General features: G+C 47.3%; 1 protein-coding gene across 1 annotated transcript in view; it reads left to right on the plus strand.

The window, feature by feature from the left end:
- CMBL (carboxymethylenebutenolidase homolog) overlaps positions 1–14,870 on the plus strand; it is a 471,498-nt gene extending 456,628 nt beyond the window's left edge. The window contains exon 6 of the mRNA XM_086965292.1: positions 14,605–14,870. Within this exon, the coding sequence (XP_086821418.1) occupies positions 14,605–14,784 (180 nt within the window). The 3' untranslated portion in view covers positions 14,785–14,870. The remainder of the gene's footprint in view (positions 1–14,604) is intronic.
- Positions 14,871–17,219: the final 2,349 nt, after the last annotated feature.

Here is a 17,219-nt window from a genome sequence, read left to right on the forward strand (position 1 = left end):
AGAGACGCGCTGGCTATCAGGGAAGGGGCAGGGAGGCCATGGTGCTTAAAATGGCTGCCGCTTACGCTCAAGGCATCTGGGAGCGGGAGTGATCAGTGCGTGGGGGTGTTGGTGAGGGTGAAGGTCCGTGTTGGGGGTCAGGGGCGCGCAGAGAGTGGTTCTGATCAGAGCAGCTAAAATGGTGGGGACACATGACAAAAGTGTGGCATCAGAAAAAGGCAAGATGGCGCAGATGATGTTCACCAAAACGTAACAATTTTCCACATATCTAGATGCATTTTCAAAGACACTATCTCTTGCTGAGATAATTGGACGTCCAGGAACCGGAGTCACCAGTTTATGTACTTTTGGGATCAAATAGAATGTGGGCAGGGTAGGAAGCTCTTTGTGGAGAAAGCAAAATTCATCTTTAGTGATGAGTCCTTCTCTTTTCCAAACATTGAGTTGTTCTTTATTATTATTATTATTATTTATATTCCTTGCAGGTTTTCTTGACTGCTGCCCAATTAGAAAGTTCATAACATTCAATGTTGTTCAAATGTCTGTATGCTTCCAGATTGTATTGTGCTTTGTCCCATAGCACTATATTTCCTCCCTTGTCAGAGTTATTGATCACCACGAAATCACTGGTTTTAAGTTTATCCATTAGTTGGAAATAGTGTTGAGTTTTCATGTCTTTGGGCTTATGTTGATTCTTAGTGGTTTTGTGTTGAAGCAATTTTAACTCTTCTGTAATTCGATCATGGAAGATGTCCAATGCATCTCGTGGCATCACTGGGACAAATGTGGACGGAGCTTTGAAAGGACTGTTACCAGGAGCTGAGATTGTAATGCCGTCTGAATCTGCCATCTCTTGTGTGTTGGGGGTATAGTCCTGTAGTCCTGCTCCCTCAGAGCGCAGAGTGTGTAAAGTAGACAAAAGCGGAATTTGATGAACTGTCAAGCCCGGATTTTTGGGTAGGGTCGTAGTTTCAGCTGTTTGTTTATTGAGATTTTTGATTTTGAAAAATGTGGTCAGTTTCAATTTACGAATAAACTTGTAGACATCGACCCTTGTCTCAGCATAATTAAAGTTGCTCTCCGGGCAAAAACTAAGCCCCAATGTTAGCAATTGTGATTCTGCTGCATTCAATTGGATATTGGTTAGGTTGATGATGTTGTTTTCTGCACTAGTATCTAGTGCTGCCAGGTCTTTTTCTTGTGGAATTGCCATCTCTGCCTCTGTTGCTTGGTTCATTTGCGCCTTTGGCGCCTCCTGTTGTTTCTAGTCGCGAAGATTGAGGATTTTGTACTGTCGGTCGTAAGGACACATTTCTCTGTTCCCTTATAAAATCCATTTCCTCCGCGTAAGTTAGAGGGCCCAGTTGTGAATTATTACCAGCTTCCGAACCACTCAACTCGGATTCAGTGTCACCGGCTACTGTGCTAGTGTCGGAGGAGGAGGCCACAGTGTTATTGGATGTACCTGCTTTGTCTTGTGCTTGTTTTTGTACTGCAACCATTACTTTCTGTTTCTTGACAAAGTCGTACTTTGGGGCAAAAGTAAACACTTGTCCTTGCTCGTAATCATTCTTATCATGAGCAAATTTGAATGCCTTGCGCGTTTTAATGGAATCCTCTTGTTTCTTAATGCGGGCTGACATTTCTGCAATGCTTTTGTCAATAAAATCTTTATTAGTTGGAGTTGTCAGTTGTTGTAATTGTAGTTTGATGTGTGCGATTTCTTGTATATTAACATCTCGATCAATTTTCGCGTGCTTGATCAGAAGGCAGACTAATCGCATTGACGCATCTGACCCTTGCTCTGGCTCCGTTGTTATCGTGCTACTTTTATCAGTTATTTTCGGCAAATTCGTGAACAACTCATCGGCTGCCTTTTCCCGTTCGAGCAGCGCCTCATCCGACATTGCACTTTAAATAAATGGATAATGTTTCGTAACAGGGGTTTACTTCAAACAACCACCCTGTGGCCAGCAGTGTGTAATACCTCCCCACCTGCGTTGTGTGACTCAATGGCTCCCGACTTACTGCAGAACCCTCCCTACAGGCACCTGGCTGGGCGCTCTTCGCACCAATTTGCCATTAAAGCGTCGCGATTGGCTTAGGGAGGGGAGGGAGGATGAATGCTTGATACTTTCAGTTCCAGGAAACACAGTAGTCAAGACCCGGCCAGGAGCAGAGGCAATAAGGTAAGTTTTAATTTTTTTTATTTTGTTTAACATACCCCCTGTCTTTTTGAACAACAGTAACATTTAAAATCACTCTACGTTCTTCAAACCACAGTAGGTAATTTTTTTGAAGCATGGCAATAACAACATGTCCCTATATTGCTGCTAAAAATTTAAGTGAATGTTGACAAACAATCTGATAAACAAACCGGTGGCTTTAGTTCCTTGCTATAGCACACGTTAACCAGGATCTTAGCATTCATTTAAAGTGAAAATAGTGTGGTTTCCTATTGAAACTGAATTGGAGTCTAAACAAATCGGGCAATGTGTGTCTGCCACTTTCTTGGTAGAAATTCCTTGTCTGGGCCTTTTTATTTGTCACCTACAGAAAACCTGTCATGGTATCTTGTTGAAGGCCTATTGCATGCAATATATGAAAAATAGTGAGACAGCGGGCAATCCTGTTGTCTAGGTGGTAATGTTCTGCACACTTTTACTTGAACCAATTGGTTCTCTTCAGGTATACTCATAAACAATAATAATCCAAGAAATAATCCTTATTTCAAACTTTCATGTTTATTTCATCGTTTTAGTTAATGTGAATCCTTTTATTTCCAGGACATCTCATCTTAACATCTCCCATTTACCCAATGCATTTCGGGTCTATGGTGACCCTTCCTCGGGGGTCTCTATTAGAAAAATCAAGAAAAAATTGCAATCAGCCTCATAACCATCTTAATCTGTACATTTACATTCAGATGCATTTATATCCATTCTGTGATTATATGCAAACAAGCAACAAAAATCATGGCGTGTAGTCAAAAAACGATCCCCAAATAGCCAGACTATTAGTGTTCAACCTATTACCAAAAGTTTGAGCAAGGATGTCCATTTTTAAAAAATTCGCGCTAAAAACGTGACAAACGTAAAGATTCCAAATGCACGCTCCATGCCAGTCTCCCTTAACCTACTCTAACAAAAATAATAATCTTTAACAAAAACTAGTAGAACCCAAGCAAACGCCCTATTCCTCCATAGCGCTTCACTTACTGGGAAATGCAAACGTCCCTCGTCTACGCGATGTCCACCAATCCGCTGCTCCCTGACTGTCAATGATAAGCTATTTAAAGCTACGCGCGCTCTGATTGGCTCAACATGCAGCGGATTGGTGGACAGGGAGACTGGCATGGAGCGTAGTAATAGGTTGAACACTAATAGTCTGGCTATTTGGGGATCGTTTTTTGACTACACGCCATGATTTTTGTTGCTTGTTTGCATATAATCACAGAATGGATATAAATGCATCTGAATGTAAATGTACAGATTAAGATGGTTATGAGGCTGATTGCAATTTTTTCTTGATTTTTCTAATAGAGACCCCCGAGGAAGGGTCACCATAGACCCGAAATGCATTGGGTAAATGGGAGATGTTAAGATGAGATGTCCTGGAAATAAAAGGATTCACATTAACTAAAACGATGAAATAAACATGAAAGTTTGAAATAAGGATTATTTCTTGGATTATTATTGTTTATGAGTATACCTGAAGAGAACCAATTGGTTCAAGTAAAAGTGTGCAGAACATTACGACCTAGACAACGGGATTGCCCGCTGTCTCACTATTTTTCATATATTTACAAAGTGTTTTTAGACTAAAACACTGGGTTAATGTTGCACAACATCGAATGGATTAAATTGAAGAGAATACTAAAAACCTGAGTGCTGGATGGACTCTATCAAAATTTATTGCATGCAATGCCAGCAGTTACAGCGGGCTTTATGTCAGCCCACTGCTTATTATTTGTTGTTTTTCTTGTGTTCTCATTCGCTTGCTTGTTTGATGGGTTTCCTTCCTCTCGTGTTTGTCCCTCGCCTGGAGAATGGCCTCTTTACCATCATTTGGATTGGATGTCTCTGTTTCTTTGTGATTTGTGTGGGATCTCCCTCAGGGCAACACAAACAGATAGCAACCTTACTCTAAGATTTTGGTGCAAGTAATCCTGGCCTTATTCTATGGTTTAAATCTTTTTTTGAAATTTCAAAAGGAACAAGATACAGAGACCTCGGGCGGTCATGCAAGCAATGCAAAGTAGGCTCCAGTGCAACACAAGCATGTATTTCCGGTGCAAAACGAAGCCAATCCGTGATATGGATCTCTTGTAACACCCCAAAACATAACAGCCCCGCCCTCCCCCCTCCCTCTCTCCCTTGTCGACTAAACAAAAAGGTATCCTTTGTATGACGGAAAGGAAAAGCGAATGAGATGGTCCTCAGTGCGTGGGTTTCAGTGTGCGCTTGGGCGCCTTCTGGTCCGGTATTGGTGTGTCTGCCAATCGGAGAAGGCGCAAGTACCTAGGGCAGCTCAATTCACGAAATTCTTTGGTGAGTAAAGTCAAGAAGGGGCGTCACAATTCTGGGAATTCCTCACCCCGCCCAGCCTGCACCAGGGACAGCTTCTCCATGCTGGGCACCATCCACAACCTATGTAGCCAACCCGTGTGCGGGGGGGCTTGTGGTGTCCTCCAGTGTGCTAAAATATTTTGTGTGGCCTCCCCTAACGCTATAGCGATGAGACAACCTCTCCGGGACTTCAGGGGGTACATCAGGGTGTTGGGCAGTCCTAGCAAGATGTAAGCGGGGAATCGGGGGAGTTGTGTATCCAAGTGATCATCTATGTAATCTAATAACGTGCCCCAGGACCCCTGGAGGCGGTCACAGCTCCACAGCAGATGTTCTAATGTGCCCAGCTCCCCACACCCCCTCCAGCATCGGTCACTGATATGTGGGTCAAATTGGTGGAGGCGTTCTGGTGTATGGTACCAATAGGTCGCCACTTTTTTTTTTTTTAAGACCTTTATTGCACTTATTACAAGAACACAGCATTTGGCCTACAACCCGAAAAGAGGGCCGGCCGCAAAGCATTTCGTGCACATACCTCAATTATCGTGAGAATCTCAATAGTTGAGACCAAAGGCAAGGTGTACAGCATGTCAAAGTGAGGAACCTGAGTCTTGTATTATTATTATGCAGATTATAAGCAGTCTCATTTTTAGATATACAATAATAACTTAATACTTCAACATCCCCCCTCCCAAACACCCCAGGCATCAGATCATGTCATCGTTGAATAATACATAAAATCAGAAGGCAATCGAGGTATACGGAATATGTAATGCATCGCAGCCTTGGTTGATGTTTTGGTTAGGCCATGCATGCTGCAGAAGGCTATCTCATTGAGAAAAACCGTGCCACAGACAGATGGATGCTAGGTCAAGGGTCCACCTATATCTATCCTATAATAGATATTCATATAATGAGGAGAAGAACATCAGCACTATAGTCACAACTCAGCGGTGAACATCTGCACAGCCAATTCTAACCAGGGACTCCCTTGTCCGTCACTGGGTTCTTATGGTTATGCTATATATCAATCTTCATCAAGCTTCGACAACATATACGTTGTGTATGGGCCCAAGACATCACGTGGCCGTAAGGTGACAGGCAGTTCTTCATAATAACGGGTCAGCTGATCCCGACAATATGCCATGTCTTGCAACCATACTTTGACATCTGGCGCTCGCCTCCCCCCCCCCCATGAAACAGCCACTCTGCGCTTAGCAATCTGTAGTGCCATCACTATCAATCGTCTCATTCCGGTAGGCACTCCAGAGGCTATACCCAGCAAGCACAAGCGCGGGTCAGCAGCAATTTCAATTGACGTCATTTCAGAGAGCGCCGCAGTCACAGCAACCCAGAACGCATACACACGTTCACACCCCCAGGCCAAGTGGATAAAGTCACCACAACGCACACAATTTGACGTGTCACGAAGACCATACTTAGCCTACTGTGCAGGCGTATAATACCATTGTTGTAAGAATTTATAGTGAATGAGACGAAAATTTCCATTAGCTGCAAATCCACCAGTCATGGAACAGCAATCAGACCATTCATCATCAGTCAGTGGTTCCGGTAAACATGCATCCCACCTAGCTTTAGCTATCACATTGCCTCCTCCCTCATCCTCTTGTGAAGTCCGGTACAGTCGTGAGATCAATTTCACTCGATTTGTCGTTGTATATAGCAGCTGTAAGGCACCCAACACTGGTGGTTCGTCCGGGAAGGAAGGATATAAAGCACGTATCGCAGCGCGTAGCCTGACATAAATAAACGTGGCCATAGTGGTATTAGTCGTCTGTTTCAACAAGTTCTGTAACGGTAGGAATCTGGCAATCAGAAACACATCTCCCATAGTGTTAATCCCTGCACCCTGCAGCAACTTTAAAGCTCCTATTTCACTTGATACCGAGACCTCAGCATGGTACAGCAATGGCATACCTGGGGCATATAATGGCAATCTGATCGATCGTTTGCCTAACTCCCGCCAAGCCCTGGAAGTACAGTGCACCGTATCCACTTCACCCTTGTCAAATACTGAGTGTGGATTCACTATCATTGCCTTTAGGGGCAGCGGAAGTACTGCGCTTGCCTCAAGTGCTACGTGCGGCGTATATGGTGGAGCTGATAGCCAGTAAGTAGCAAAATGAGCCTGAGCACAGAGATAATATAGTCTCATGTCCGGCACAGCGAAACCTCCCAACTCGTAAGGTTTTGTTAATACATCCCACTTCACTCGCGGCTTCTTCCCGGCCCAGGCTAAAGTAATTAACAATGACTGCAGTTGTGCAAAAAAATGGGACGTCGGGGCAATTGGCACGTTAACAAAATAGTACAAAAATTTAGGAAGAACCACCATTTTGATCAGGGATACCCGATCAGCAAACGAGAGTGGCAGCCGAATCCAACGTGTGACCTGATCTTCCAATTTCGAAATAGCCACTCCGTAGTTAGCCCGAATTGTTTCTTGGCAATCACTCTGCACCCAGATCCCCAGGTAACGTACTGGCTCCGTCGCCCTCGCCAATGGAAATTCCAATGGGAAAGGCAGCGTGACGTCCGTGAGGGGTAACAATATGGATTTATCCCAGTTGATGGATAAGCCCGAAAAGCGCCCAAATCGAATGAATTCCCGAAGTACTTTTTCCAAATTTTGAGCAGGTTCCCTTATGTACAGAACCATATCATCGGCATACATGGATACCGCCAGGGACATGAGAGGGAATCGCAACGCCGTGTCTGCATATCTTTGTCGCAGAATACACGCTAGGGGCTCCAATATGATAGCAAATAGTAAGGGTGAAAGAGGACAACCTTGCCTAGTCCCCCTCTGCAAGGGGAACGGTGCCGACACATGACCGTTAACCCGCACTCGCGCAATCGGGTTTGTGTAAAGCAGAGTAATTAAGGACGTAAAGAAAAACGGCACTCCCATGCGATGCAGCACTGCTATCATGTATCGCCAGGCCATGGAGTCAAATGCTTTCGCAGCATCTAAAAGTACCGCCACCGCAGCAAGATCTGGCTTGAGAAGATGCAGAACTGCAAACAAAGCTTTCAAATTATGAGTCGTGGATCGGAGGGGGATGAAACCGTACTGATCCGGCAGAACCATAACCGGCAATATCAGTCGCAACCGCGTTGCTAGCAACTTGGCAATAATCTTAACATCCGTATTCATCAGGGATAGAGCCCGATATGACTTGCATTGATTCCGTGGCTTGCCCGGTTTCGGCAGAGCAACCAACAATGCTTTCCTCATCGTTGCCGGTAATTGTCCCTGCTCTAACGCCTCTTCCAGAACCATCGCCATGTGTGGTAAAAGCAAATCTACATACTCTTTATAAAATTCAGATGGCAAACCGTCAGTTCTGGTCGCCTTGCCATCCGGCAGAGCCGCAATTGCATCTCGAAACTCCCCCTCAGTAATATGATGCATTAGAAAATCTTGTTGTCCCTTCAAAAGCCAGACCAATGCTATGTTCTCCAAATATTGCGCTAATTCTTCCTCCCCTGCCGTCTCCCTATGCCCATACATCTGCTCATAGTATTGTACAAAACAATCCAAGACACCAGTCGCGCTAGTCACGGTGGTGTCCCCATCCACAATCTCCTGTACTCCACAGTGCCTAGCCCACGGTTCTCTAATTCTGCCTGCCAGTCCACGTCCCGGACGCCCCCCCTCACCATAATACCGCGCCCTGGTATGTTTGGACAGGAATTTAACCTCTTGGTCTGCCAGTTCATTATACTCAGTGACTTTCATCCAGATTGCAGCCAATAGGGACTCCTCCGGTAGTAGCTCATGTTGTCGTTCTAGAGACAACAATTCACCCTCCAGTTTGTCCATGGAATCCCTCAGCGACTTGAGCACTCCCGATTGCAATCCAATACACGCTCCCCGTATCGTCACCTTAAAGGCTTCTCATACTGTACCCATGTTCTCAACAGAGCCAACATTTTTGTCAAAGAATTCTTCAATAATTGTCCTCAGTTTCTCACGCAGTACCAGGTCTGTCAAAGTATCCGGTGGCAGACGCCATGAGAAGGGAGCAGTAGCATGCGACGGCAATCACACCTTCATGAGCACAGGAGCATGATCGGAGAGCGTTCGAGGTAAGTGGCACACTTCCATGACCCAGCCGTTAACATCCCGTGTCACCAACCAATAGTCCAGCCGCGACCACGTGTCATGCGCTGATGTATAGCAAGTACCTTCTCTCACTCCCGGATGCCCCAGCCGCCACACATCCACCAATCCAAGCCCACTCATACCATCACGCACCACGTCAGCTGCCCTCCTGTGCATATAGGGTCTATCATCCTTCCTATCTAACGCACCATCCAGTGTCAAATTCAAATCCCCTCCACAGATAATTGCCGAGGGTGGCAGAGCATATACCTTGTTCCATAGAGTGACATAAAATTCAGGATCATCAATATTTGGATCATATACATTGACCATCGTTATCAGCGTACCACACAGTTTCCCATGCAATATAATATATCTACCTTCTTTGTCAATTTCCTCATGTAGTGAAACAAACGGGACATTTTTCTTAATCAAGGACATAACCCCATGAGCATATGAGGAGTAATTTGATGCTAATCGAGTGCCCGCCCATTGCCTAGCCACTGTCTCTGCCGCCCTTCCCTTAAGATGTGTCTCCTGAAGGAAGACCACCTGTACTCCATGCCTGTTAAAAAATGCCAACATCTGTCTCGTCTTCTGTGGTTGGTTCAGTCCCCTTACATTTCATGTGATCCAACTAATCTTGCCCCCTCCATATGGCCTTTCATTCATTGAATCCTGAAACATATAGAGTGAGCTCAACCGCCCAGCACCAACTGCTGAATACAAGGCAACAAACCAAATAACCATCTGCAGGAATCGTCTGAAAATCAAAGTGGTATGTCAACCAACAGATCCTATTCCCATTTTCCACCCCTCCTGACCTCCCACCCATGACAATTGGGCAAACTACCCAGACCTGAAATCCCTGGTAACCCTTTGCCCTCCCCCCACCCACTTCAGCACCACCAACCTGCCAAAGCCTTCCCCAACCCCCCAGACTCCAAACTCTTAACTCTGCTCCAAACATTTTGTGGGGATCTCCCATATGTGGGGGCATAGGGGCGCTCAACTCCCGCTAGTGAACTAAGCAGGAGAGGACCAAGCTATTTGTATGAACATCCAACCCCCGCCACCCCAACGCCGCGGCTTACATCATAGCGTTCCTGTATTTCGCAAACTGAGAGGCATTATTCCAACCAATGTCCTGTGCAGCGCCATCATGCAACCATTAATACACTAAAAACATTGTATCAAATGACATTCCCAGCAGACAGCCAACCCCTAGTCCATATCTTTCTGTTAGTCTTATCCCTTAAACAAAAGAGTGGTCCCATAAGGCCAGCTGTATGTCCTCAACAATTGTTAACTCAATCAGTGCATAAGTCGTGTAACATTAGCTGGGATGCGTGCATTACCAATGAATTTGCAAAGATGCACAAGCCCACCACCCACCAGTTTAAGTTATATATTGCTGAATCGTCAATAATGAGAGTGGACTGTCAGTTAGCAGCAGCACCCCAGTGATGATGAACAAGAATTACTGAGTTGCTTGAAGAGTCCAAAGGCTCATGCAACTTTGTCGTGTAGGTTTTCCTCCCTATCCTGAGCCACATTTGAGTCTCGTTTTCTCTTTTTCTGCTTTTTAGCATAGTCCATGGCCGCCTTAGGAGAGGTAAAGATTTTGTTATCTGATGGTGCCCCGATCCGAAGGCGGGCCGGGTGCAGCATGGCATATGGTATATCTTCCGCTCGGAGAAGTTGCTTTACCACATTAAATTCTTTCTGCGCTGTTTGCAATGCCATCGTGAAATCAGGGTAGAACTCAAGTTTGTTGCCCTGATATTCTATGGTGCCCCTCTCCCGTGCTAGACGCAAGATCACGTCTCTGTCTTTATAATTAAGTATGCGGGCAATGATGGGACGGGGCGGCGCTCCAGGCACTGGCCGTTTCGCTAAGGAGCGATGTGCTCGTTCCACTATGAATACTCGGGACAGCTGTTCAGTCCCAAATATTTCAATCAATAATCGTTCCATGAATTCTTCCATTCTGCCAACATTTGTGGATTCCGGCAGCACCGTGACACGGATATTGTTGCGTTGGGACCGCCCTTCCAACTCCTCATTTTTGGACTGAATAACCGCCAAAACACGCTCCATGTTGAAAACTTTATTAGTCACTGTGGCGAGACCATCCTCTGTGGCAGATACCCTCTGCTCAACTTCTCCCATCCGCTCATTCTGTCTGTCGAATTGTGTAGCCATATGATCAAGTCTGTGATTAACTGCTTCAATGGTGCCTTCAATGGACTGCAATGTCTTTTGCATAGCCACAAGCGTGGCCTCTAAATTCGGCGTTGCCCCGGCTGAATCAGTGTCCGGGGGCGCCTGTGAGGAGGACATTGCGGTTTTTCTAGTTTCAAAGTTTATTTTGGGCTGATTTCTCTCAGGCTTGCCCATGCTGCCACCAGTCCGCTATAACTAATATCACCGGCAGTAGTGTGCAATCTGATAAGGATTAGGCAATGCCAGCAGGCCAGACCAGTATCCGAAACCAAAGAGTGTAATCAGTTCCAGCACCCAAGGAGAAGAAGCTCCAGGAGCCACGCGTGCACCACCACCGGTCTACAAGCAGTGTCGAAGCTAGGCCCAGGCCATGCCCCCTCAGGACGCCGATCTCTCCCTCTCAGTCTTCTATCGAGCCCATCAACAGTTCCCAGACACAGTTGTTTGCACTGCCCCAGGCACCACGGAGCCGCCAGTCCGCTATAACCAATGTCACTGGCAGAAGTGTGCAATCTTATAAGGATTAGGCAATGCCAGCAGGCCAGACCAGTATCCGAAACCAAAGGGTGCAATCAGCTCCAGCATCCGGGGAGAAGAAGCTTCAGGCGCCACACGGGCACCACCACCAGCCAACAAGCAGTGTCGAAGCTAGGCCCAGACCATGCCCCCTTAGGACGCCGATCTCTCCCTCTCAGTCCGCTATCGAGCCCATCAACAGCTCCCAAACACAGTTTTTAGCAATGCCCCAGGCACCACGGAGCCGCCACTACGCCGTTGTCTCCTCACATTCGTCCCGGTCCGCACCCCGCCCCCGCCGGCCGCAGTTCGCGCGGAGCAGCCCAGTACGGCCTAGTGCCACCTCTGCAGCCCTGGACTTTCCTAGGCCGCTGCCCCACTCACCTCTACCAGCAGAGACAGGAGCCAGCCCCGATGACGGCCGCTCGTCACTGCCACAGACCGGAACTCCCCCGCTGGCCTCGACGATCTTCTCCGGCCGCTCTCACTGCCCTCGATCCCAATGCCAGGCGTTGCAAGGACCCTCCACAGCAGCCAGGCCCCATGGCCGATATGTCCTGAAAGAGAGCGACTGGGCTATCGTGGAACCTGAGGGGTTGTTGCTTCCTGGCTTCTTTGAGAATACGTTCTTTGAGGGGAAATCCGGTAAAAATGCTAAGATATCTGGGGGGGGCGGTGGTCTGGCGTGGTGGTCCCACTCTGTGTGCTCTATCTATGCGGATTTCAAAGTCCGCTGGTTCTCCAAGGATCTATCTGAAAAGGGCCTGCAAATATCCTGTAACTTCAGACCCCTCTTCCTTCGACGGCACCCCCGGACCCTAATGTTATTCTGTCGCAATCTGTTCTCCAAATCTTCTGCATGGGCTTGCAGGTCCATGTGCTGTTCCTGGAGGTGTAGCACCTCTTGTTGTAATAGCTCCACTTCTTCGCTGTGGGCGCAGTCTGTTTCTTCGACGGCGGCCACTCTCTCCCCCAGACCGTCAACCTCAATTCTGATCTCGAGCACCTCTCCGGCTACTTCTTGTTTCAGGGCGTGGAAGTCGTTTCGGAGGGAGTTAAAGAGGTTCTTGAGGAAGGATTTGGTGATGGGCTCTTCACCATCTGAAGCGTTAGTGGGCTGTTTGGGAGCACCCGGGGACGTCTGGCCCCTATCTCCCTTCGTCTGCCCCTTATTCAGCATCTCCGGTAGGGTGAGTTCCCCTTCTTACGTTGGCCCGCCATTGGGCGTTACTCCCGGGGGTGCGGATCGCGTCGTCCTTCTATCACTGCTCTGTATTCCAGGCGGGTCCCTGACATCTCCTAGGCCATCCGCTCCGGGTGGTGGCCCCTTCTGACGCCCCTCTGCCTCGGTCCCCCGGGGAGTCCGCTGATGGTGGTGGGGCCTGTGGAGGAGGGCGCGGCACGTTATTGCGAGCGCCATCTCTCGCTATGTCCTTTCTTGCTGGTGGGTCAGGCAGACACTGGGCAGATGGCGAGCCCGGCCACCCTTCTCGAACCTAATGTTCTGGGGCCCCCTGATGTGTGTCTCCCGGTTCTTGCTCTTGGCGGTGTAATAGGCCCTGTCGCTCCTGACGATGCAGCCCCGCGGCTTCTCACCACTTCTGCTGGGCCGACACCACTAGGCTTTCGGGTGTGCCCTGCGCCTGGTAGAGGGAGGCGACCCCCTCCCAGTGTGTTCTAGGCCTCACCAGCCGGCAGCTGGGCCCCGTCCCCTCTGCTCCTTGTCCTACGGCTCCGCTGCTATATCACCAGGCGGGAAGGTGCCAGGGGCGGGGGAATGTGTGATGTCTGTGGTGCTCCGCAGGGGGCCCCTGTAGATGGCGAGGACCCGCTCGGCAGGCCAGGCCCCACGCGTGGGCCGAGTTGCTGCTGATGCCAGGCCACGCCCTCGGCCTCGAGTTTGGCGCCGCTGGGGCTCAGGCGTGTCCCAGCGAGCGACACCACAGCGCATCCAGGGCGGCCTCTCACCTCCTCCCCGCGCCAGCCGGATCCCCCGCCGCTGCCCCCCCGGGCCAGTCCTCCTCCAGGCGACCCGGCTGGTCACCCCAGGTCCTCACCGCCCGAGCTGCTAGATCGCTGTGGACGCCGTGTGCCTTTCCCCAAGTTGATGACAGGGCGTTGAGGCCCCGCCGATGGGCCCGCTCGGTGCCCGCTGTCTCGATCTCCTCCAGGGCCAGGCCGCGACGACGGCCTCGATTTGGGCGCCGCCGGCTTCCTGGTGCTGTCTCTCCGCTGGGCCCCACCTCGCGGCTGTCCCCGTGCAACCGTCCCCCGGAGCAGCCGCAAAGATGCCGGACCCTGCCGCTTCAGCGCGGGGGTTGGTGCCACTTCAAGGGGACCCCTTCGCTCCCGCCCAAGTGTCTCTCTGGTAGCCGCTTAGTCACGTGGCCTCCGTCTGCCTGCTGCGCTCGCTAATGGTGGCGCCAATGTGCGGCTCTAGTTCCCCCGCTGGCGGACTCCGCAGCTCCCCAGGGCTGCTGGGAGTGATCTTCTATCTCCCCACACCTGCTGCAAGGGCACGGGTGGAGAGGCGCTGAGTTAGACGTCCGGTAAGGGCAGGTTTGGAGGAGCACTCGGTGTATGCGACCGCTCACTCCGCCATCTTGGCCACGCCCCCCCTGGCCTTATTTTAAACTCCAAATGATTCAAAGGCTTACACAGTGTCTCAGTCTAAACACTTGTACTCTGTGGAGCTGCGGTCAGTTCAATTCCTGGTCAAGCTTAGGGTGAAATGTGCATGTCCATGGAGATTTAAAGTGCTTACTCTCGTAATTTAATAAGGAAGAAAAAAATTGGATATGACAGGATTAATATTGACACAAGGAAGTCTTTCTCTCGGATAACCTTAATACTCCTGTAAGGATCATTGAGCTGAATGTGGTATTGATTATTGTGTGCTTTGGTGGGGGGAGGTAGGGCGGTTGTAGGAGGGGTGTTTGGCATATTGGTGAGAGGCACATTTTGGTGAATGTGTTCATTTCATGGTTTTGTTTACTTCATGATACTCGAATGCAAATAGAAAGATAAAACATGCATTAACTGTTTAAATATGTTACAATGAACAAAGTGTTTTTATTTGTGATGGCTTTGCTTTCAACATGAAAGCAAAAGTTGGGTTAACAAAAATGTGGACTAGAGAAAAACTGATCTTAATTTGCTCCATAGGTCACCCTTCTGGAACAGAAACTTAAGGAACAGTGTAAGGTTGATTATGAAGTTAAAGTATATCCTGGACAGACCCATGGCTTTGTTCACCGCAGGAAGGAAGATATTAATCCTGATGATAAACCATACATTGAGGAGGCAAGAAGACGAATGATCGAGTGGTTGAATAAATACATGTGAATACGAGACCAAGAGCAAAATTCACAACCAACTCTGTTATGATAATCATGCACAAATTATTAAAATAAACGGAATATGAAGTTTCATCTTTGTGATGTTGCCCGTGTTGTTGAGAAGATGATACAATTGTGAAATCAGGCCTACAAAAATACAACCGTGTTTCTAGTAACCAGATTCATTCTTTGATTTCATGATTTAAAGAAAAAAAAGAAATCTGAGATTTATATGGGAGAAAGAGTATAAGATTTTCTTTAAAAATATTCTTAGTGGGGTGGCAGATGATTCTCATATGTGTGATGATTTTCAACTGTATCTGCCATATGCAAATACAGTTTTCTGCAGCACTGGGTGAAATGCCATGCTGCACTGTACTGTTGTAAATATGGATCAGACCTGTGTGTAAGAAGTTGCTGAGTGTGGTGTCAAGCCAAGAATGATAACACAGCGGTCTGTCAGTCTTGTACATATGCACACAAGTACAGTGTGGAAGTGTGCCACATATACAAAGTGTTGCCAAGCCACATCAGGTGGTTCAACACTGCCTAGTAAATACTACGAAGCACGGTTTCACCCAGTAAAGTCCAAAATAGTGATAGTGCTGTTGTAATAGTGGCGTTGAAATATGCAACAGTTCACATTAATTTCTCAAATGCAGGTCGGATGTGTGCAGGTGAATAATGCAGCAAACATAACCACATTCCAAATTGTTGGATGCAACTATTTGAAGGTGACTCACTCCTGTTGTTAACATGAAAAACCGTACAACTTATGGAAGCACCTTACGTTGCTAATGGGCACATTATAATGAATATAAATTACATACTTAATGTGCATTCAATGTTTGCAGATGTGTTCTGCATTTTTAACTATTGTTAACTGCCCTAGCATTGTAGGGAGGGGTTCATTATAAATATCAACATGTCTGTTGTGTATGCTATGCTCATCAAATCACACATTCCACATTCATATCATGGTAAGTGAAGGGTAAGAATGGGCCTCATTCACAATATTGCAACTATGCATGTTACTTGGCTACACCCTGCTTTGCTATTATTCTCCACAATGTTTTAATCCACGTGCAAGGTGGCTAATGTTATGTTCCGTTGGCATTATGTCATTTTGTAAATGGTCCTGGGTTTGTTGGTCAATGACACATATAGATATGTGTGGAACATGGGTCTTAGGTAAAGTCAAATGTGCCTGGGAGAAAATGCATAGCTATTGATGTCTGTAATCATTCATCCAGTAACCAATGCATCAAAGGACTATGTACAATACAGTACATATCATCAATGTCCCCACCCCTGTGCTGTTCAACAAAGTTCTACTATGCAACAATGCACCAATCCATTAAGCATACCTCAGAGTCATATGTCCTCCTGCTTGCATCAAGTCATCATTGTCACTGCTGTGGAAAACACAAGGGGAAGATGCTCACTTCTTCACTCTGGCTCAGTCCCTTGCCTTTAGACACATTCTGGCTTGAGCTCTTTAACAATTTGCTGCACAATGTCCAATCAAAATCTAAGGTCTTTGGGATATATGTAGTCAAATCTCACCATTAGAAAAAATAAAGCATCCCCTGGTTAGCTGAATGACACATGTCACCCTCTAACAGATTGCAACATTTTCCTGTTATGGCAAGCCACAAAATACACAAGAGTAGTAGCCACAATACAAAATACTCATAAACAGTCATTTGTTAATGTCCTGATCTCAGTCTCAAATACACAGAGAGATCAATGGACACATACCCATGTCCAGTAGACATACCTATGCTGACTTACAAAGGATACAAAAGGGGATGATGGACGGAGCGTTTGAGCAAATCAAACACTCACCCCCCCCCTTTGGTATCGCTTTATTCGCCCTAAGTTTGCCACTGGATTCAAGATAGCCTTGCTGATGAGGGTTATGAACCTGAAACGGGTCCCATGATGCTTGTTTCCGGTCCAGGGAAGACATGGCTTGGCAGTTCGGGCTGGACTGTTCCCATGAGGCACAGGGTCAGACTGATTTGCATATGGCCATGGCTAAACTGGGGTGGCAGAGTGAGCTAAAGAATGGTGATGGATTAAACACAGATCAGTTGACTGATGGGTGAGTATTTGATTTGCTCAAACGCTCCGTCCATCGTCCCCTTTGGTATCGACTTACAAAGGATGTCTGTGATTACCATGTGATACATAGGCTAGGATGTAGCCACTTTGTAGTCCTTAACCACAGAAAGGCAAAGAATGTGTATAAGTTCAATTTACTACCAACATGCTTCACCATCATGAAAAATCTGGGTTGTGTAGATTTCCCACTTTAAGCTTCACCGTGTACCTGTGTATATCAAAGCTACCTTGCAGCATCCAAGCCACCCTTGGCATAAAGTGCTAGGGGGTCTGGGTAGACGGAATGATTGCCAATGAACAAGCATGTGTTCCTTC

The sequence above is a fragment of the Lissotriton vulgaris genome, chromosome 4_1 (assembly GCF_964263255.1).
Source record: "Lissotriton vulgaris chromosome 4_1, aLisVul1.2, whole genome shotgun sequence".
NCBI lineage: Eukaryota > Metazoa > Chordata > Amphibia > Caudata > Salamandridae > Lissotriton > Lissotriton vulgaris.